Genomic DNA, 22,927 nt, shown 5'->3' on the forward strand with positions numbered 1-22,927 from the left:
ATCTGGTCCAAGTCCCATTTTAGGGATGTGGAAACTGAGGCCTGGAGAGGGAAAGTGCCTTGCCCGAGACCATACAACTAGTTAGTGGCAGGCCGAGGCCCAGTCTTTTGAGGCACACTGCTCCTCAATCTTCCAGCAAATACTCACTGAGCAATACCTGTGTTCCAGGCACTGCCCTGAGCCTCGGAGAAAATACATCCATGAACTCAGTAGTGAAGAGGGTGGGGGTGGGATGCTTCAGTCTCATGACTCCCCTGAAAATGAGAGGGAAGTTCCAGGGCCCCACCTCAGGAGGCTGGACTTCCCCTCCCTCACCCTTGGAAAGGATATAAAAGTCTCTTCCCAGCTACTTCCAGAAAAGAGGAGGTAAGAGGTCAGCTTGGGGACCTCCAGGTGAGAGGGGCACAGGGGGCCCACCTGTGTGCAGGATGTGGGTGTCGATCCCTTGCCCCACTGCGGCCGGGGGCCTCACTGCAGAAATGAAGCTGTTCCTGGCCCTGGCTGGGATCCTAGCCACACTCATCCTGGCCCCGCCATGTGAGGGCACCGGCCCAGGTAATATCCCTTTGGACAGCCGAGGAGGAGGGCAATGGAGGGGGCAGTGTCTGGGTCTGGGGGGAGCCCGTGGCTCCCCTGGACACTGAGTCCCCTTCCCTCTGAACAGCCTCCCCCATGACAGTGGAGACCTCGGTCCTTCGGGATTGCATAACAGAGGCCAAGTTGCTGGTGGATACTGCCTACAATCAGACTGAGAGGAGGTGGGTCTGGAAGGGTCGATGAGGTGGGTGGGTTCCAGCCACAGTCATGGCAGCCATCACCCTGCCCCCGGCCACCTTAGGGCAGTGCCATGTTGGTAGAGAGCCTCCCTTCCATCCATCCTGTCTTTTCACACGGCCCTGGCTGTCCACCACTGGGCTGGGGCTCTGCTGGAGGGCTCTGCTGGAGGGCTCTGCTTCCTTTCTCCAGCCCTTGCTCTCTTCCTGCAGCATTAGGGAGCGCCTCCGCAGTGGCCTGGCCAGCCCCATGGACCTCCTGTCCTACTTCAAACAACCGTTAGCAGCCACCAGAACAGTCGTCCAGGCTGCTGATTATGTGCATGTGGCCTTGGAGCTGCTGGAGGGGAGGTTACAGCTCCGGGGATCCAGTTCCTTCAACGTCACTGGTACTGTGTTCCACACTGAGCCCCAGGGCCTGCTGTGACCTGGGGTGGCAGGGTACACAGCCGGGGCTGTTGGGAGGGAAGAGGGTCAAGGGATGGGAGGTATGGAACAGACCAGCTCAGGAAAGAGCCAGGACCCTGCCCCCTGTCCCACCCCCAGAGGTGCTGACAGAGCCCCAGCTTTGGCTGCTGTCCCAGGCCAGTGGCTGTGCTCTCCAGGACCAGGAGGAGAAGTGCAGCGACAAGTACCGGACCATCACTGGGAAATGTAACAACAAGTAGGTGCTGGGGGCCGCGCCTGACCCACGGTGCCCCCCTTCCCTCCACCACCCCGTCACCCCCCACAGAGTGGCCTCTAGGCTCAGAACTCCTGCTGACTGGAGCCAACTCTCTGCTGCAGGAGAAGACCCTTGCTGGGGGCCTCCAACCAGCCCCTGGCCCGCTGGCTGCCAGCTGAGTACGAGGACGGGCTGTCCCTCCCCTACGGCTGGACGCCCAACAGGAGGCGCAATGGTTTCCTCCTCCCTCTCGTGAGTAGGGGCTGAGGGTCTGGAGGCTGCCCCACCACCTCTAAATAGTAAGAGCACAGCCCCGAGCCAGCTGGAAGCCAGGCTCGGCCACTGGCCAGCTAGGTTCCTCTGAGCAAGTCATACAGCCGGGTCTCAGTTTCCTCATCTGTAAAATGGCAGTAAAACCCACCTTGTATTGCTGGTGTATGAATTCTAAGGTCCTCAGTATAAACATCTCCGTAGGATGCGATCGAGTAATGCAAGCCATTATAGTGTTGTTTTTTTCTCCAAGAATTAGTATCAAAGTATCTAGCTAAATATAAAGATCTGTATGTCTTATTCTATGTCTATTGATCCAAATGATTTCACATTTATCAGTTTATCAATTTTCTATTCATATGTCAATATGACAATCACCTACTCATCTGTCAACATCTATTCATTAATTCTTCTTCCATCTATCTATCCAATTCTCTCTAAATTTATTACCATCACCTACCAACTGGTCCATGCATCTCTCAATCACTTCTGTCATTTAGGTACCCATTAGTCTATAAACTGACCTATCGATTCCGTGTATTTACCTTTTTGGAAGAGCTGGTGGGGTCTCAGCCAGCCAACCAGGCATCTCCCCTTCTCTACTCCTGGAATCCTCAGGAGTCACACCAGAGGCCATCCTTGTAGGCAGGACAGGCACACAGGGGGTGGAACAAAGTAGGGCTGGGGAGGGGAGGGGAGGAGACAGGGAGAGACCATGCTCACACCAGCAGGGGCAATCTGCTGAGTTGGCCTGGGATGCCCCACGCTAACCTCTCTCCCCACCAGGTCCGAGCCGTCTCCAACCAGATTGTGCGCTTCCCCAACGAGAGGCTAACCTCCGACCAGGGCAGGGCCCTTATGTTCATGCAGTGGGGCCAGTTCATTGACCACGACTTGGACTTCTCCCCTGAGTCCCCAGCCAGAGTGGCCTTCACTGCGGGCGTGGACTGCGAGAAGACTTGCGCCCAGCTGCCCCCCTGCTTCCCCATCAAGGTACCCCCACCGGTCCCCGGGGCCCCAGGCCAAGAGCTGCCGGGGGGGGGGGGGGGGGGGGTTGGGCAGGGAGGAGGGGCGGGTCTGTGAGACTAAAGCGCCCTCCTCAAGGAGCTGTTTGTGGTGCTGGAGTATCAGACGAAGGCAAGGAGGCTGGCCCTGCACAGACCCCGTTCTGTGCGTGTTTGCGGGGGGGGGGGGGGGCAGGGGCGGGGCAGTCTGCCCGCAGTTTAGTGCAGGCTTCACAGAGGAGGAAGCAGTGGAGACTAGCCTTGACCCATGGGTCTGATCCCGACAGGGGAAGCCTCTGGGCTGCTGCTCTTGGGAGGCTTTAGAGATTCTTAGCTCTTGCCTTTCTCTCCTTCCTGAAGAGGTCCGAGGGCCCTGCAGCTCTCACCAGTTCCTGGGATGGTGTTGTGAGCAGGGCACTATCCTTCAGGCTGAGAGGCAAGGAGCGTGTGGAACACTAGGGAAGGAAAGACAGACTCCAGGGAGCAGAGCCTCTCTGGGGATATGGGGTGGGGGGTGGGGGAGACACACGTGCATACACTCCCACATTCATTCACCCCTAACAGGTAGGGCGACATTCGTGGGGCAACCTTACCCATTCTTCAAGCTCCAGTTCAAGGGCACCTCCCTGGAGAAATCTTCCCATATTTTCCTAGTACACCTTTTGCTTTTGACTTTTAGATCAAGCATAGCAAATAGTGCCTCAGTTTAGAGTTATATTCTCTATGTGTGCACCTGTTTTCACTGAACGTCAGCTTCCTGCAACCTGTGCTGGGGTTTGCTGACCTTTGTTGGTCTCCAAAGCACCTGGCATAGAAGGGTGCTTAGCAGATGTCTGTAGAATTAAATGGAATGAGAGGAGCACAGACCCAAATGTCAGGAGAACTAGGTCTTAATCCTACCTCTCCTGCTAACAAGCTGTCACTTCCTGTCTCTGAGCCTCAGTTTCCCCAGCTGTAAAATAAGGATCCTTCCGTGACTCTATGATACAAAGTGCTAAGGATGCTCAGATTGACCTGGTGAGCAGCAGGAGTCTGGGTGAGCTGAGGAGGGCTCCCTAGAGGAGGGGAGTCTCAAGCAAGGTTTTGAAGAAGGTGAGGAATGATCCAGAGGAGGGAGCTTGCTCTTGAGGGCCCCCCCACCGGGTCATTGGCTCCTCTTCCACCTCAGATCCCGCCCAATGACCCCCGCATCAGGAACCAGCGTGACTGCATCCCCTTCTTCCGCTCGGCACCCGCATGCCCCCAAAACCAGAACAAAATCCGAAACCAGCTCAACGCGCTCACCTCCTTCGTGGACGCCAGCATGGTGTATGGCAGCGAGGTCTCCCTCTCCCTGCGGCTCCGCAACCGGACCACTTTCCTGGGGATGCTGGCTGTCAACACCCGCTTCAGTGACAACGGCCGGGCCCTGCTGCCCTTTGACAACCTGCGTGATGACCCCTGCCTCCTCACGAACCGCACAGCGCGCATCCCCTGCTTCCTGGCAGGTCAGCCCCCAGCGGTAGACTGAAGAGTAGGTTAAATAAGACCTTGTACTAAAGGGTTTCGTTCAAAGCCAGCAAGGGACTGTGTGTAAGGCCCACCTTCAGGAATTTGCTTTCCTTCCAGGCCTCCAGGAGAAGCTCTGGCTACAGGAATGCGCTCTGCCCAACCCTCTCTCTTTCTCTTTCCCCTGGGCTCCCTGGGGAGAGCAGCCTGATCCCAAGTCCACAGCTGGGGAAAGGTCTAGCTCTTGGTGGACAATGTGCTGATGGATGCAGTTCATGGGACAGGTGGCTCGCAGTCCCAAAGTCAAGGTTTCCTAGAGTCATCCAGGTCCCTCCACCAGCTGTGGATCTGGTCACTTGTAGAATAGAATCATGCCCAAGACCAGCAGCTGCTCTGTGCTTTCCCACCTTGCCTGAACCTATTTCAGTAACTTTGGGATCTAAGACCCCACTGTCTCCCCTGTCCTGACCCGTTATGCGGGGGCAGATGGTGGCAGTCAGTGAGGAGCCTTATAGCACAGCTGAGGAGATGGAGGTCCAGCGAGGGCCCGGGGCTTGGCCTGAGTCACAAAGCGCTACCACCTCTTTATAGTCCCCAGAGCAGGTCTGTCTGCCTTAGCAGAGACATTTCTCTGGGAAGGGCTAACTCTGAACTTGGGGTTTTCAAGGTGACTCCCGATCATCGGAAACTCCCAAACTGGCGGCTATGCATACCCTCTTTATGCGGGAACACAACCGGCTAGCTGCGGAGCTGAAACGTCTGAATCCCCGGTGGACCGGAGACAAGCTGTATCAGGAGGCCCGGAAGATCGTGGGCGCCATGGTCCAGGTAGGGAGCCCGGGGCCCCAGCATCCCCTAGAAGACAATCTGGCATGAGACACCATTTGAGAGAGTGGCTCCCACTTTCCTTAAAACATCCTTTGAGGCTATGCCTCAAATCAGCTAGGGCTGGGTGATGGGGAGTGTACCTGAGATCTGACCTGTACCCCAAACTCTGTCACTAACTCACTGTGTGACACTGTCCTTGTCACCCCACTCTTCATCAGCCAACGGGAAATGTATATTTCCACATTGGGCACGATAGTAATAAAGAATTGGTATGTCTGAGCAGCACTTCAGAAAGCAAAAGTTTTGTCCAAAGGCAAGGGAATGGGGTGGGCAGCCGCTAAGGTAATGTTCCTCCTGTCTTCTCTTGTAGATCATCACCTACCGAGACTTTCTGCCCCTGGTTCTGGGCAAGGCCCGGGCCGGGAGAACCCTAGGGCCCTACCGGGGGTATTGCTCCAATGTGGACCCTCGTGTGGCCAATGTCTTCACCCTGGCCTTCCGCTTTGGCCACACCATGCTCCAGCCCTTCATGTTCCGCTTGGATAGCCAGTACCGGGCCTCAGCACCCAACTCGCGCGTCCCGCTTAGCACTAGCTTCTTTGCCACCTGGCGAATTGTGCATGAAGGTGACCAGGTTTTAAAAGCAGATGGGAGTGGGGGTGGGGCCAGGCTTAGTGCCAGGAGGCCGGGCTGCTGTTCAGGCCACTGCTAATCATCTCCCCAGGGCAGTACCAGGCAGGTGCACCAAGACCCTCAGGCCTGGGCCTCCCACGCCCTTAGGGATCAGAGGATTCACAAAGGGGAGGAGACTCATGTCAGACTGGGGGCTTGTGGGCCTGGGAGGAAGTTGCCTTCTGCTCCTTCTTTAAGAAGTGGGGGTGACTTCTTTCCCTGCCAGCCCCAGCTCGCTTCAAGTCTACCCAGGCAACATTACAGAATATAAGCGACTGGCTTGTCCAGCTCTGAGCTAGCTTGGCGTCATGTGATGACCCAGGGGCTCCCCAGAGGCCGATCCAATATGTGCTGCTCACATTCCCCGCCACCAGGTGGCATCGACCCCATCATCCGAGGCCTCATGGCTACCCCCGCCAAGCTAAACCGCCAGGATTCCATGTTAGTGGATGAGCTGCGGGACCGGCTCTTTCAGCAAGTGAGAAGGATCGGGCTGGACCTGGCGGCTCTCAACATGCAGCGCAGCCGGGACCATGGCCTCCCAGGTGAGGGGGCTTTGCTTGGCCTGGGGTTGCTGCTACTGGGGGTGGGGGGCAGGTTTCAGAGAAGACCCTTGGTGCATCCTTTCTGGCTGGAACTCTCTACTCTGTGTGCTGTGGTTGAGAGGCATGCGAGGTCGAGCTTGATGGAGGAAAGCATCCCTGGGACCACCCTTTGCCATCCTGCCCTATCTTCACCTGCCACTGTAGGGACTCTAGCTGTAGGTTCAGAGCACGACCAGGACCTGGACACGATCTGCTTGTGGACAAAGCAGATTAGCTCTTTCCAGGTGGAGAAAACAGTAGTTTCAAAGGGCAGAGAAGAAATGCTCCATTCCCCGCTACCCTAGTGAGTTCCAAGGAGGAAGACTCAAGTTCCAGGGACATAGGAATTGGCTCTAAGTGCAGAAAGGCAAAGAACTCAAGAGGTAGGAACAGGTGGAGTAAACTGAAGATGGCCTCGGCCGTTTCCTGAGGACACAAAAATCCTAGGAAAGAAGAAAAATGTATCCTAGGAAAGAAGAAAACTTAGGCACTTTGCCAGGAATTTTCATGGCTATTAATCATTTCATTCTGCCAATGACCTTGAGAAGAAACTACTACAGTCATTTTTATGGATGAGGAAATTAGCTCAGAGACATCTGGTCATTCTCTCAAGGCCACATAACTAGGAAGTAGCAAAATTTGAATCAAGTTCAGAATTTCTCCTTTATTCCCCCTGTGCAAGCCATAATGTTAGGGGAAGGCTTTGGTCACCACCTTGTCCCCTCTCCCTCTCCCCTACTTTCCTGTCTACAACCTGAAGTCCCATCTGCCTCAGCTCATCTGTGGCTGTGTATAACGGGGTGGGGGCAATCTCCACCACACCTACCACAGCACCGGCAGGCACCCAGCGGGTGCTCAAGAACCTGTTTCTTTCCTCCTCACACTTGGGGGCTCCCGACCACTAAAGAGCTGCGGGCGCCCCCTGCTGGATAACTGAGATTGCCAGCCACCCAGGTGCCACACCGTGAGCTTCTGTGCCAACTTCCCCCCGATACCTTTCCCTCTAAGCTGTCACAGAAATATTGTCCGGATACTAGCTCTGACAGTCTCCTCCAACCCCTTCCCAAGTCCAACACCAAATTTGGGATTGGAGAAGCTTGTTTGAACTCCACTTACTGGTGGAGTGACCTTAAGAAAGTCACAGTTGCTCAAGCTCAGCAAATACCCATTTGATACAATGGAGATTACAAAGTGCCTTGCAGAGGTGTTGTGAGGATCCTAAGAGATTATCACACACCAGTGCTTAGTGAGGTAAAGCATTATATCGTTTCCCTTTGCTCAGCTGGAAGATGGTGTTGGTGAGGTGTAGTTCAATGGACAATATGGGGCAGGTGGTTCTTCAAGGTTAGGGCAAATCTATCTCCTATCTTGATGGTCCCTGCCCCATCATCTGGCTTGGTCCTGGTGTGGGATCCTAAATAGAAGAGGAATTGTAGGTGAAAAAAATTTTTCAAATGGCTTTATTGGGATATAATTTGTGTATCCTAGAATTCACCCATATGAAGTATATGATTCAATGACTAGTATTATTTAGAGTTGTGCATTGATCTTTTTTTTGGTCTGTTAAGGTCTTTGGCCCACTGATCACCATTGCTAATGTCAGAACATTTTTAGCACTCACGAAAGAAACCTTACAATAATAGTCTCTCCTTGTTCCCACCCCAGCCCTTGACAATCACTGATCTTTCTATCTCTACATAGTTGCCTATTCTGGACCTTTCATGTAAATGGAATCATACAGCATGTGGTCCTTTTCTGAGTAAACTTTAACCATGCTCTTCATTTCTTGGTTTGTTCACCTATGTATTTGTTCATTCCTTCCTTCTCTAAACCAGAGTCTTTTATGTTCTGGGTCCATCTTATTTGTACATAATTGATGCACCTGAGTCCAATAATAATATCCTTGTGGTATTAGGTGTTACACTAGGACACACTCCTCAGTTTGATGCACGCAAAGCATGGTTGTCTACTCACTTTGAAAACTAAAGGGCAGTGGTTTGATCTTTGGAAGGTTCGGCCTCTCCTGTCAGCAGGGATCTTGTTCTGCCCAACACTTCCTGACCACAGAGCTCTCTCGGGAGAAACTGTGGAGCAGCAGAAGCTAAGGGGAAGTCAACAAGGTAAGACTGAACCGCCTCTGCCCCCTTTCCCTACAGGGTACAATGCCTGGAGGCGCTTCTGTGGACTCTCCCAGCCCCGGAATCTGGCACAGCTCAGCCAGGTGCTGCAAAACCGGGATTTGGCGAGGAAGTTCCTGAATCTGTATGGGACACCTGACAACATTGATATCTGGATTGGGGCCATCGCAGAGCCTCTTTTGCCAGGGGCCCGAGTAGGGCCTCTTCTGGCTTGTCTTTTTGAAAACCAGTTCAGGAGAGCCCGAAATGGTGACAGGTAAGGGACTCTCCCCTAAAGAGACCAGCCCCAGAGGCAGGGCAGAAAAACGCTAGCATGTCAAGACTCAGCAAGGGGGAAATTGCCCTTTTTGATTCGTTTCTTCCAAGTTCACAGGGTCTGAGACCAGGAGGCTCTTCTGTGGAGAGCTTTGGTCAGAGTGAGAGAGACCATGGGCCGGGCAAGCCTGATGGTGCCTAAGCTGTTTGGCTAGTGGGTCCCGGGAAACATGGGCAGACAGGGCTAAATCTGGTTTCCTTCCAATAAAGCTTATGGTTTAAGACCTGACTCCTTATTTGGATTTGGCATTTACCCAGGTTCAAATCCAGCCCTGGCCACTTAAATTACTGTGCACTTAATACTGAGCAATTTCCTTGACTGCTGAACATGTTTCTTCATTTATAAATGGGGAAGAATACCTATTTTGCAGGTATTCTGGAGAATTGAATGAAATAATGTGAAGTACCTGGCATACCACAGGTGCTCGTTATGTTCATTCCTCCCTAACCTTCACCCACATCTCTCAACTTGTCTCGGTAGGTTCTGGTGGGAAAAGCAGGGTGTTTTCACCAAGAGACAGCGCGAGGCCCTGCACCATATTTCCTTGTCTCGAATTGTGTGTGACAATACCGGCATCACCACCGTTTCGAGGGACATCTTCAGGGCCAACACTTACCCACAGGACTTTGTGAGCTGCACCCGCATCCCCAGGTTGAACCTATCAGCCTGGCAAGGCAGATGAGGCCTCTACAGGTAAGGGGAGGCCCTCCTCCAACATCCTTCCCAGACCAGATGGCTGAGTCCTTTTAGACCTCTAAGCAGAGACAACCAAACTTGTCACGAGAAGCAGGGTAGTCTTCCCTACCAGCTTCCCGGTATGCTAGCTTCTGGACGGAGAGCTGATCCAAGGCCTAGGACTTTGGGGGGCAATTAGGAAGCCTCAGTTTCGTTGTCAGCACCCTAACACAGCTCCATGCCTGGACACCCAGCAAGTTCCTCACTTGCCCATGTGTGCTGCTTCCACAGGAGCCCATCCCAAGCCTCCGGCCTCAGACACAAGAGAACCTGGGGAAGACCACAAGGCTGCCTTCTCCCCTGGAGCAACCACATCTGCTGATGCTTTTGCTGGCTCTGGCTCATTGCTGGTTCTGTGGCTGGGAGTGACAGCCAGGGTTCCTGGCAGCAGTGAACCCTCCCACCTTGGGAGCCTCCCAGGTCTTAGGTCAGGCATCAGCTCCGGGTGCAAGGAGGTCTTGAGGCCCAGGCAAGAAGAGTCATCTGCATGGTCTCCGGCCTCTTTTTTCTATTTCCCAGCCTGTCCCCACCCCACCCATGACTGCAGCCCATGCCACACCTGGCCCCAGCCGCCCCACCATCCTCTGCTGAAGCCTGCAGACCAGGCAGTGAGCTCTGCTTGTACCAATAAAAGTCCACTGAGGGCAAGAGCTGGTTTCTGCGTTAGGCGGGGGAGGGCATAACCTCAGTCCCGTGCTTTGCTCCAAACATTTAAGAGGAGCACTGCCAGGACCTCACTGGCACTAACCCCTAAGCCTCTCTTGCAGGCTGACTCCAGACACTCTGGAGTTGGAAAGAGCAGAAAAGGGGAAGGTTCGGGAGAATACCCTGGCCATGCCAGCAACCTGAGCAGAAAAACAGCCGACACGTCAGTCAGTACAAAAAGTCTTTATGTACAAAAAATACAATAAAAGATACTACCCGGCTAGCAGAAAGGACTAGGCACTGCCTTCAGCCTTCATTTACTCATATCTCAAACACAACAAGCCCCAAGCGGCAGGACAAGCCTACCCTGGAAAGAGGCGGCTGAGGCTCCCAGGCCAGGCATTCAAGATCTCTCTCCTCTTCCTTTCTTAAGCCTCCATTTGTAGCGAAGGCTGTGAAGCAGGGGGCACCTGCAGCTCTCTGCCCTCAAGACAGTGAGACAAGCCAGAGAAGAGGCCGTGTTGCGGACAGAACTAACGGTGGGGTCACCCCACACTGGGCTAACCCAACAAGCCTGCCCTGTCATGACAGCCACTCGCAGTAACTGAAACATGCAGAGGGGGACCGTAGGGTCTCCAGCGGTACTGCTACCCAGCAGGGGGTTGGCCCTGCCGAAGACTAGGCAGAGGGTCTGGCCCGGGACTTTCTCAGCTCTTCTGGTTCTCAGCAGGCCAGTGGGGTCACTGGGGAGAAAGATGAAGAGGCGGACAGCACCAGCCTCACATATCATCCATCTTGTCCTCTTGCACGGGGTTGTGGGGGTGGGGGGCCAGGGCCGCCGTGAGCTAGGAAACCATGGTCCCCGAGGGGCTCACCAGGTCCTGAGGAAGGCTTTCTCGGGCCTCCTGCATGCGGCGCCGGGCTCGACGGAAGGCCTCTGCAAGGGGAGCAAATGCAGTGGTCAGCTGCTGCGGTGTGGGGAGGAGTGGGGCCCATGCTGATAAGGGGTGGCCGGGGGAGGGAAACCTACCCAGCACACTGTGAACGGAACTCTGCTGGCTGAACCCTTCCAGACGGTCCAGCACGCTCTGCATCCTTTTCCGGAGGGAACTTGACTCCATGAAGGCCCTGCACAGAAGCCCAGCACATGGCCACAGGTGCCGTTCAGCCCTCAGGGGAAAGGCTCCCCAAGGCAGAGGGCCGGGGTCACTCACCTGGACTGCTGCAGACAGTGCAAGCGGAAGGTGACGCAGCCTGTGGTCTCAGTGCGGAACCCAAAGCGGCTTAGACGCTCCCCCTGGGGCATGCAGTTAAGACAGCATCAGGCTTCTGTGGGCTCTAGACCCCAGGCACCATGCGGACCTCACCCCCATTCTGACTCCCATTCTCGGAGAACAGATCTGCTGGGGGAAGTCTCATTCCAGCACCCAGACTCCATCACCTCAAGGCTAACGTGGGGCTCCCAACTGTAAATCAGGGGACGCCCCAACCCATTTGAGAATAAGCAGTCGGACAAGTGGCCTGCCAATCCTCCCCGCCTTTGATGACTAAAGCCTCGGTGATGGGCTGGAAGGAGGGGCCAGTAACTCTGACGGGACCAGGGCAATCTCTAAGTATACTCATTTCCCGAGATCTCCTAGGACAGCAGCGTAGATGTTTGTACCTGGCCCGAGATGTGCCCGTGACCTCCAGCTGAAGCCACAAAAAGGAAGGGACTAATAATGAAGCAACTAAGGGGGCTTAACCCTGACCCCACCTTCTCCAGAAGAGACAGGAACCTAAGTTCCCAGCATGAAGTCTGCCCAGAGACAAAAGGCACCTTGAAGGTTCCTGGTATCCACACATAGGAGAGGTCCTCCAGTTCCAGAGAGCCGCCAATGAAAAACCTCCTCAGCTCAGCCCCCGTGCCAAGCTCCATGGGCCTCCACGTGGGGACTGTCAGGGTGTGTGAGCCTGTGACAAAAAGAGGAGAGTGGGGCCTCAGCCAGAAAGGGCATGTGGTTTCTCATTGACTCCCCACTATGACACAGGCCTAGCCACCACTGAAACACCTCGTCGGGGGACGACCTGACCTCTGGTGAGGGGATCCTGGAGGTCTGGGACACCTGTTTGGAAATCAGTCAGCTAGATATTCACATCTCAGCTCTGCCAGTTATGACCTGCGTACCCAGGACAAGTTTCTTAACCCCTCTGAGCCCCATTCCCCTCACTAGTAAAATGGCAATGGTAACGCCTACATCTCGGAGTGGCTGGTGGAATTAAATGAGAAGCACTTAGCACAATGCCCAGCACCCAACAGGAGACGGCAGATCTTATTTCAAAACGAATGCTGATCCAGTCAATACACGATGCCAAGAGCCCACCCTGCCTGAGCTCTTCCCTCAAGGCCGCAAGTCAAAACAGGGGAGCTCGGAGTAGCAGTAGACGCCCAGGCTGCTCAGCGTCCGAGTCAGATGCAACCTCACTCAGCTAGCTCTCATGGAGCAAAGGACCTGGCAAGTTAAATGCTTCTAATTCCTAATGATCCTGAATGTTTTAGAAGGGTTAGTCTCATTCCTAGGAGCTAGGGCACGTGGGCCACGTGGAGGGCAGGGACGAGATGTCACCTGGGGTGGCGGGCAGCACCACAACGCCGTAGCCCTCCACACGATACCTCCGCCAGAAGTCCAGCGAGAGGACCTCACAGTAGAGCACAGGCCACTCCGGGAGAGCATCTGGGAGAAGTGAGAGAAGCAGCCAGGTCACAGGAGGCCTTCCCCAAGAGAGGGCACCACCAGAGGAGAGCCTGGGCCCAGGACCTGCTGAGCTACTCACCAGCAGATTCGTCTTCGTGGAGGAAGGAGGCCTCAAATGTGAATGGGTAGGAGAAGTAAGCCACCTTATCCTAAAAAAGAGAAGTGTTATTTCATACTTAGGGTCATGGGGTAGGCAAGGCCTCACTGAGAATCTGTTCTCCCTGCGGCTGACACCTTCACAAGGGAAAAAGAAAACCTATCCCCCCACAATGGAAATAAGAGACTAAGAGGGGGTGGGGCATCCACATACAAGCTGCTACCATCCTCAGAAAGACAGAGAGGGAAGCCCTGGACCAGGCAGCCCTGCAGAGTCCAGAGAGAAGGGCCAGACCCAACTCTGAGTGCTCCCCAGGCTGGCGGCCCGATCATCTTCAGAGTCCCACCCCCCTCCAGACAGGCCTCCTATTTTCCCTACCATTCCCAGGGATTTGGTGGCACAGGTCTGTGTTATTCCTGAGAGCTGCTGGAATGCTGGGCTTGACCAATCTGAAAGCCAAAGACCATATATAGTAAGTTGACCTGGAAGGAAGGCAAGTGGTTGAGAAAAAGACAAAGTTCCTTCATCCATTCATTCACTCACACACTCCATCACTCACTTAGCATATACTGAGTGTCTCCTATGTGCTACGACCGGTCACTGGGGATATGTTGGTGAGCAAACAGAAGAGATCCCTACCTCTCAAGGAGCTAACATGCCAGGTGGTGGGGGAGACGGACAGCAAGCCAACAAGAGGCTGTCAGGTAGTGACAGATGCTATACTAAAAATAAAGCAGGCTCTTTTAGATCGGGTGGTGAGGGAGGACTTCTCAGAGGGCACACTTAGGCTGAGACCTGAACTCAGTCGTGCAAAGATATGACAGAACGGGTTTCAGACAAAGGAAATGATCCCCAAAAGGCCCTAAGGTGGAAATGAACTTGGCATGTTCGAAAACAGAAAGTATGACTGGTATGCTGGAAGGGATAGAGAGAGAGGCAGGGGGCTTTGGAGCTGGGATTTTACTGTAAGTGGGAGGGGAAGCTGTTGGCATTTAAAGCTCAAGAGAGATACAACTAATTTGCATTTCCAAAGGTTCCATTTGGCTGTGGTGTCTGTGGCAAAGGAACTGTAACAGAAGCCAAGGGGTAAGTTAGAAAGTTAATTCATGGACCTGGGCAGGAGATGGAGGTGGCTTGGTCTAGGGCGCTCAAGAGAGGAGCCTTCGGGATATCTTTGGAAGACAGAGCCGACAGGAACTGCTGATGGAATGACTGGCCGTAGGGGAATCAAGGGTGTCTCCTTGGTTTTTGGCAGCAGCAACTAAGTAAATGACATTGCCATGTCCCTTAGGGAAGACCATGAGGGCGGGTTTGACGCAGGAGGGAGGATCAAGAGTCCTTTGGGTCATGTTAGGCAGGAACGACAATTGGATATGAGCCTAGAGTTCAGGGGAAAGGCCAAGGCTAGAGAGAAATCTAGAGGTCTGAGACATATACGTAGTATTCAAGCCATAGGATGGATAGGACCACCTAGAAAGACTACAGAGAGGGAGTAATAGGAGGCCCAGGCCCAGCCCTGGACACTCTAAAGCTTTGAGACCAACAAATAAGCCAACAGCCAAGGGGAATGATGAGTCACTAATGAGAATGAAGAGAGGAGTGTGGAGCCAGAAGCCAAGAGGAGAGTTCCAGTGAGGAAACGTGAGCTGTGCCATGTGCTTCTGAGAGGTCATGTAGGGCGAATGCAGAGGTGTCAGAGGATTTGACAACTTGAAAGTGATCTATGACCTTGAAAAGGACAGTCCCAATATCTTTGAAAAAAGTGGGGAAGCCTGACTGAATGCCTCTAGAAAACTGTCAGAATGGGTATAAAGGAGACAGGAATACTACTTACTTGTGGTTGGCAATTCCACAAAGAAGTGGACATAGAGATTGTCATACTCATAGCCTTGCGCTGAAACTAAGAAAACAAGAAATGATTTCAGCTTATTCTCCTGCCCCCCCTTAGCACGCAACCCCGTCCTGAAAGGCCTACATCCTCGGGGAGCAAGTCCCTTGAGCGCGAGGAACTCCCTGCGCTTCCAGCAAAGCCTCATGACTGTGTTTCCCAAGGAGGGCAGACAAATCAGAGCCTCCACCAGGGTGCAGCAGGTTTACCTCGCAGCTCTGTCGGGGCACCTGCCCAAGCATCAAGGGATCTCTGTCTGGCAAGGCACTTACCTACCTCTCCATTTACAAAGAGCCGGAGGGCACCTGGGGAAGTCTAAGGAAGAGAGAAGAGCAACAGGATCAGGAGTCAGGAGGTCTGGGAGAGTCAGCACTCATCCTCCAGCGCGTCCCCCAATCCCCGGAAGACCCGGCGCTGGCGGCCAGATCTGCGCGCACCGTCACTGCGCGTCCTCCGCACCCCCGGCCCCCGCCCAGACCCCTCTCCACCGACCTGTCTCCTTCATTTCTCAAGTTTGTAACAGCAAAGAAAGTACATAACTTAAAGGGTGAGGTGGGCAACGAAGCACGGAGAGTTTACAAGAATAGCCAAGGGAAGCAAGCACAGCTGCCCTTTACCAACAGTGGGACGCCGGGGGCCCGTTCCCTTTAGGTGCCTGAGGTCAAGGAACTAGGGAGTTTCCTTTTTAATTACTTGTGTTTTCTTATCTACCCTTTTAACACTGCACATCTGCTGCTGATGCAATACAAAAATAATGAATTTTTTTTAGGGAGAGAGAGAGGGAAACCGCTGAGTAATCCTATGCTTGTCTCCTGACTGAGGGATGGAACTGCTGGAATAAGGGAGCACAAAGAGCAGAACCACAGAATAACTGAAATTATTTTGTTTTGTCTAAGCGCTAACTATTTAACAAACAAATGATGCCCCTCCTCTCTCTATGGGGCACTTAGGAAAAATCTCCGCATGAAGAGTGAGGAAGACCTTGCTCATCTTTATATTTTTTTTAATTAATTATATATAATATGTGAATGCAGTACCACTGATGAAAATTGAAAACCACTAAGTTTAGGGAATAAAAAGTAAACATCTCTGACATACCCCTCTCACCATCCAACACCCATCTACCTTCCCAACCCCACCCCCACCCCAGAGAAAGCCACCCACAGCACGTGTGTGGCCCTTTTAGAACTTTTTCACTGACATTTTCTTTTTCATTAACAGCTCTCTGTCAATATGCTATATTTAATTTTATTATTTTTTTTGGAGAGAGCACGCACGGGTGAGGGGGTGTGGGAGGGAGGCATAGAGGGAAAAGATCTCAAGCAGACTCCTTGCTGAGCATGGAGCCCGACACCAAGCTCAATCTCATGACCCTGAGATCACAACCTGAGCTAAAATCAAGAGCTGGAGGCTTAACCGACTCAGCCACCCAGGCACCCCTGCTATATTTTAAAACACATAATAAGAACTATGCTCTATATGCTAGTCTCTGATTTCCTTCTGACATAAAGAATATGTCCTTTAAGAGAGGTGCTATTACTCAGTCACGGTCTGAATGCTCTGCCTAAAGCTGGCTCGTGGTGCTGCAGGAAGCCAAGCCACTCACCATCTCAAAGTCTGTGCCCACGAGGCTGCTGAGATACTCCTTGTGCCGGCCATAAAGCTGAGGAAACAAACCATATGCAAACTCAAGATGCAACCCCAGCCAGACCAGGGTCAGTTCTGAATGGGAGGGAGAAAAGATGCTGTAACAAGAAATGCGACAGAGAGCTGGAGGCCGAAGCATCCAAGCCACCGACATTTTAAAGTAAAGCACAGAGGCTCTGGAGTCTGCTGGTCTGGGACCCAGTCCCGTCTCTTGCACTTACAAGCCCCATGACCTTGGGCAGACTTCTTAGCTTTTCAATCTCAGTCTCCTCATTTATAAAATGGTAATAACAAAAGTATGCACCTCAAAGTGATGAAATAAAGTACGTGACGGGCCTCGCAGAGCACGGTAAACACTCAAATAAATGGTCATTGTTATTATTATTATGTTAGAGTATGATCAAAAGCTTCGGTCTGATATGTCAGCAATGCGTCCTGTATCAGGAGAGGGCCAGTAAGAAAGACCCCGCAACTGCGGACATCAACCTCGGACACGGTCTCAGCTCCCAGGCACCCAGGCTCATCCCTGCGCTTGGAAGGAAGTCGCTCTCACATCCTTGAACACGCGCTGTTCCCGCTCCTCCTCCTCTGGCTGCGCGAGGGAGGACACGTTGTCCACCGTATACTTCCACAGCTCCTGCTTCTCCCCCTCAGTCTCCATTCTGTAAGGTCAAAGCCACAAAAAGACCAACTCTGATAAGAGATGCGTCTCTCCAGACCTAGTCCAGGGATAAACCACGACTGGCCATACACCTCGCTCGAAGCAAACGAGGATTTAAGTGGCCAGAATGATGAGCAGGCGAGGGAAACAAAGTGGAAAAGCAGAAAGGGCGTTGGAGTGGACATGGAACATAGGTTTGGGGCCCATTTTTGCCTCAAAGTCATGGGGAAACCCTAAAGCACAACATTCCCGACACCCAGTTCTCTCGCCTGAAAAACAGACAGGTGGGCTTCGGTCATTTCTAATTATAGTTCTCTTACTGTAAGACACGGAGGTAGGAACAGTCAGGCCAGAGGAAGAGATCTGCTTGAGCTCATCCCACCCTGTTCTGGCTGGTCCCTACAGGCAGCAGCACAGAGAATTATTTTCACTTAACTACACCACTGAAGTTAGCCCTTTCAAATTGGTATAGCTGCCCACTTTCCGAGAACAGAGTCCCCAGAATCCTAAGGGTCTGTTATAAAACAGAATATGAACCATTGGCTGGGAATTTAGAAACCAAGGCAGATGAAGGACTTTCTCAGAATCTCCTCAACTCGGGGCAAGAAGTGAAGCCAAGGGAAGGAATACCAGTCCCCACTCCCCCTTTCTTCCTCTCACCTGTAGGGTCCTTTGAGGCCGGTGAAGTCAGGTTTTACTGTGATCACACCATTGCTGTCCACTTTCAGAGTACAGAGGACATGTTCAGACTTCTTATAGCCAAGCCTAGACACCGGGAATCAACACCCAGGTTCAGGACCACTGGTCCCACTAACCAGAGAGAGGAAGAGGTAGTCAGCCCACGTCAGGAGAGAGGACAGAGGCTACAGTGAGAACTGTCATAGTCAAATACCTTTTTCTGAGTCCGACTGAGAAGAAAAAGAAGAAATAGTCCCTCCCTCGCGCATTCCCCGGGGGGGACTACAACAGGGTAGGTGATGGGTGACGAGAGAAGAGGAGGATCTGAGCTGGGCAGTGAGGGCCTCACTCACTTCCCAGAGGGCCCCAGGTCTGCCATGATGTACATTGTCTGAAGAGGGGTGTTGATGACATGGTTGTTCCTGACAAACTCTTCTGAGGGTTCCCAGGTGACAATTCGTGACTTGAGGATGCCACCTTCCCTGGAAGACACCACAGGAAGGTGGCACCCCCTGAAAAGCCCGAAGAAGGCACCTGGGGGAGCACACCCGGGGGAGGCCTCCTGCAGAACGGGAAGCTCGAGGTGGCAGACATACCCAAACACTGGCCTGGAAGGACTATGAAGGACCCCCCAACCCCCTACTCCTTTGCACTCACATCCCTCGCCTGTCCTGCCGTCGCCGCCTGACATTGGCCATTCGTTCGACCAAGAATGATGGCACCTCCCGGGCTGCGGTGGTCATTTTCTGACAGTGCTAGGAAAAGAGAGCAGCCCTGTGTGACCCATCTGGTCAGGGCCCCGTGGGATCAGGTACTGAAGGCAAGTCTTGCTTCCGAAACCTTATCTGGGACCTGAATCTAACAGGCCACAGCTACCTCACAGTTATACATGTCAGGGGAGGGAAGCAGTAGCACAAAGAAGCCAAAGAAGATTCCTACCACGCCTTGGTTTGTTCCAAGATTTTGGCAGCATATTATCCTTCAGAAATGAGTTTATTTATGCTAACATTACAATGAGTCTGCAGAGGCACCTGGGTGGCACAGTCGGTTGAGTGTCTGACTCTTGGTTTTGCCTCAGGTCATGATCTCAGGGTCCTGGGATTGAGCCCCTTGTCGAGCTCCACGCTCAGCGCCGAGTCTGCTGGAGATTTTTTTCTCTCCCTCTGCCCCTTCCCCACAACGCGTGCACTCTCTCTCTCAAATAAATAAATAAATCTTTTTAAAAAAATAAAATGAGTCTGCAATCTCTGAGTACATACCAACAAAAAGTTGGGTGAGTGTGCCTGGTAGATGCTGATGTTACCAGGTACTTGGAAGAAGCCAAATGGGATACAAAGTATCCTGTGAAAAGTCCTCCCATGGGTACTTCAGCACTAACTAATTTCATGGACTTTTCTAAAACAGAAAACCCAAATTTTATATGCTACCAACCCAGCGCTTTCCTAGCATAAGCATCAATCTTTCAAAAACACTCATTTAATATCTGCTCCTTGCAGAGCTACAAAGGTCATAGACAAAAATCAGAAAATACAGGCTCTACTCTCAAGGAGTTTAAAATCTCCCTAAGAAAGAACAAGTCATACAGGGACCGAGGCAAATATTAAGGGTATGTGAGCACAGGCGAACTGAGCACTAAGCCACTCCCCACAGCTGTACTGAATCCGTCCTCAAACCCATAGACTCAGAGTTGTGGCTGCATCCTCTGATGAGTTTTATCTAGATGGTTCGAGACTCCACCCAGCTGTCTCATCTCCTGATGCATGGAGGAAGTCTTGTCCCTGTCTCTAGTCGGCCTGCCATGAGAGACACAGCCCACTCCCTCAGGCCCTCCAGCAGGTAGAAAAGCAGCACCAGCCACGCCACCTGAAGGCCGTGCCCGCTCCACTCCAGCTGGGCCGCCAGCAGCACAAGGCAGTTCCTAGACAGGCTGTCTGTCTGAACAGGCTTCTGGTTTAACACACAGAACCCAGAGGCCAGAAAGCTAGGGGAGGGAAAGAAGGAAGCTATGGGGGGCTCCAGGAAAAAAAAAAATACCTCCTCCACATTGGTGTATCTGTCAGAGTCCGTGTAGGTAAAAATTCGTCGGTTCTTCCTGCCGCCCGAATCCTCCAGCTTCAGGATCTCTTGACGGTACTGATGATCCAAAGGGCTCTGACAGGCTGCTTCATTTCGGTACAGATCTACTTCAAACTGAGGTCACAAGGACACAGAGATCTACTGAGAATATGTCAAACTTTTTTCTTGTAACTGTTTCATCAAATCAGTTCTATAGAGCTGATGCAATTTGGCATGTTTCCATAGCCAACTTCCACTTATCTGAACTAACTGAGGGCAGGGGATTCAAAGAATGTTAGAGCTAAAGGGAACCAGAGTGAGAGTCTAACCCAACTCTGCTGTTATAGATGGCAGATTTCACCCAGAGGTGAAAAGTGTTTTACCCAGGATCATAAAACTGGGTAGTGTCAGTCACTATGCTATATTGCCCTTTAAACACAACAGAGGGGTGGGGCGCCTGCTCAGTTGGTCTTTGGCTCAGGTCATCTCAGGGGCCTAGGATCGAGCCCTGTGTTGGGCTCCCTGCTCTGTGGACAGTCTGCTTCTCCCTCTTCCTCTGCCCCTCCCCCCCAGCTCATGCTCTCTCTCTCTCAAATAAATGGATAAAATTAAAAAAAAAAAAAAAAAACAACAGGGGAAAGTATAAACTGCTATAACTTTCTGGAAATCAGTTAGGCGATACGTATCAGGAATCCTTCCCTGCTACCAGCCAGGAGGAGGTGGAGCCAGTGGAGGTAAACTGGATGGAGAAGTGGCATGGGCTCACCTGGCTAAAGAGCTTCTCCTGCCACCCAATCACGACCTCTTCCTCTTCCTCTTCCTCTGAGCGGTGTCCACCTCCAAAGACCACAGAGTGAGTCAAACGTTTGAGTCAAATCGGCACCACTTCTTGCTCTGTGGTATTGGTAATAACCCAAGTCCCTGCTCTAATATTTCCCACAAAACCAGCTGGAGTTTGGGGATTTATTAAGCACTCACTCTAAACAAAGGTTAGAGAGGCTGTGGATATATGTAGAAGCCAGGATTAGGACCCAAGAAGTCTTAATTACTACTCTAATTTGAATAAAAGGAAGTCATGGCTCCAAGGAATTAATCTAATTCAGTGTCAGGAGTCAAATTCAGGATGTAGGCTAAATAGCTCTTCCTCAATCCCAACTGTCCACATTTGCTAGAAAAAAACCCTGGCATTCTTGTCTTTACTGTTCATGAAGCCGTATGTCTAGAACCACAAGCACTGTAACCTTAGAAGACCAAGTACCAGAAGAGACGAGGAAAGGCAAATAAATTATTAAAGAACCAAATCGAATACACTCTTGGCTGAGTATGCCTTTTTGAGACACGTGCTTCATAACCCACCAGCCCACACTCTCGCCAGGGAATATATCTGAACAGATACAACAAATGCAGAGAGACCAGTGATTTAACACAAACACACTGTCCTTTCTTTCTCATTCTTCTGGCTTCTGAGACAAGGAAACTGCGAAAGCACAGTTGATGTTAATATGTACCTTTTTCAAGCAGACCCCAATTTTAAAATTGTTTTAAGTAGTGTGCATAAACATACATACATATTTAAAGTAACATATACTATACACATGTATACAGTATACACACACTATGTATATATGTATGTATAGTACATACATATATGTTTGGTATACACATATATTAGGAGTTTGGAGCATATTTTCTCTTAGGAAAAAATGCCACAATCGGTATTTAGTTTGCCAGGCAGATTTTTAACATATCAAAAGTATAGTCTTTTGTTATTTTACATTTGACCACAGTTTGGATCAGCTCTTGATGGCAAGAATCATGTCTTACTCAATTTTCTTAACACAACATAAATGAGTAGTTAAAATTGCTTGGGATCAAATCCTTGCTTCAACATATACCAGCCATGTGACCCTGGGCAAGGAACCCAACCTCTCTCTATGCCTTTTCTCAGACTACAAATCTGGGTCTACTCTGTCTTAAAAGGCAACTACCGCCCCAGGCCCTCCCCCAGGTCCCTAAGAGGCCGCATCACCACCATACACCCACTGGCAGTTGGGTGAGGTCTAAAAGTGGCCAAGTCTATGAGGTCCTTCCCAGGCTGGGCAGCAGGCTGGTAACGGAGGAAGTTGCTGGATGTGATTCTTTGCAGGTGGACCCTGTCAGGAAAAGAAAAGCCCGGAATACTCATTACAAGACGCAACCTGAAGATGAACACAGAGCAAACATGGGGGAAACAAAAGAAAGAGGGTGGGGCTACCAAGGTGTGTTGGGTGCACAGGAGCGCGGCCGGGGGTCTTAAGGGGAAGAGTGCGGGTAAGTGTATTGGGTACAGAGCTCTGAGTAATTCGAGACGGGCAGAGACTTGAAAAGGGCGTGGGTAGGTCTGGAAGCCGTGAGTGGAGAGGGTTGAGGGTAAGTGAGGGAGACGCGGGGAGACCAGGAGGCGGAGATCAGGGTTGAAAGCGCAAGTGGGAACTCAGCAAACAAGAAGTGAGGTTCAGGCTCGAATTATCTGAGAGCATAAAAGCACAGGACTCTGGGACGATGCGACTACCGGAGGCGCAAGTTGCGCACGGGGTCCCGGGAGCGATACACGGCCTCCCCGGTGTCAGTGCTCCAGACCGTCTCCGCCATGACAGCTGCGACTTGCCGCGACAGCGCCGGAAAGCGCACCGCCCCCAGTTGCCCTAGCAACAGGGACGCGGGGTTCGGGAGGCGGCCGGTGCTGCGCGCGCAACCTACGGTTCCCGGCACTGAGCCGCCGCAGCGCGCATGAAGTGGGTCCGCCCACGGCAGAGCGCCTAAGCGCGGTCAGGTTGGGGTACTGCGGGGTCACCGCTTACAACGTGGGCGACAAAGCTCGCTCACACCCAAGACCGGACTTGAAGCACTTGACAAATGAGGAAACCAAGGCAGCGCCATCGGCCTCTTTCATGTAGATCGATGGGGACCAGGACCCAGGTGACCTGAGTCCTGGATTCGCCTTTTCTCACCACGCCACACTGCCTTCCACTGAATGCTCGGAAACCTTGCCCTCAAAATCGGTGGATGT

General features: G+C 52.2%; 2 protein-coding genes across 2 annotated transcripts; one reads left to right on the forward strand and one right to left on the reverse strand.

Annotated features, from left to right (window-relative positions):
* The first annotated feature begins 371 nt into the window (after positions 1–371).
* On the forward strand, positions 372–10,122 carry EPX (eosinophil peroxidase). Its single transcript, XM_028109355.2, has 13 exons — positions 372–555; positions 665–758; positions 987–1,162; positions 1,320–1,437; positions 1,560–1,689; positions 2,494–2,700; positions 3,880–4,198; positions 4,867–5,027; positions 5,398–5,653; positions 6,074–6,244; positions 8,440–8,677; positions 9,218–9,430; positions 9,704–10,122. Exons 1-12 carry the CDS (start codon positions 429–431, stop codon positions 9,417–9,419), a joined length of 2,199 nt encoding a protein of 732 aa, XP_027965156.2. The 5' UTR covers positions 372–428; the 3' UTR covers positions 9,420–9,430; positions 9,704–10,122.
* Positions 10,123–10,344: 222 nt separating this feature from the next.
* Positions 10,345–22,521, reverse strand: MKS1 (MKS transition zone complex subunit 1). The gene is made up of 18 exons (XM_028109356.2): positions 22,430–22,521; positions 21,922–22,031; positions 20,645–20,715; positions 19,858–20,013; positions 18,481–18,578; positions 18,177–18,305; positions 17,806–17,910; positions 17,038–17,146; positions 16,444–16,500; positions 15,110–15,152; positions 14,784–14,849; positions 13,328–13,398; positions 12,932–13,001; positions 12,724–12,831; positions 11,937–12,070; positions 11,332–11,414; positions 11,148–11,245; positions 10,345–11,054 (listed from the first exon to the last, which is right to left on the reverse strand). The coding sequence occupies exons 1-18, from the start codon at positions 22,507–22,509 to the stop codon at positions 10,963–10,965; spliced, it is 1,680 nt and encodes a 559-aa protein (XP_027965157.2). The 5' UTR covers positions 22,510–22,521; the 3' UTR covers positions 10,345–10,962.
* Between the last annotated feature and the right edge of the window lie 406 nt (positions 22,522–22,927).

This window comes from Eumetopias jubatus, unplaced genomic scaffold (assembly GCF_037043125.1).
Source record: "Eumetopias jubatus isolate StellerSeaLion01/CBP00866 unplaced genomic scaffold, mEumJub1_p1.0 scaffold_10, whole genome shotgun sequence".
In the NCBI taxonomy this organism is placed as follows: Eukaryota; Metazoa; Chordata; class Mammalia; order Carnivora; family Otariidae; genus Eumetopias; species Eumetopias jubatus.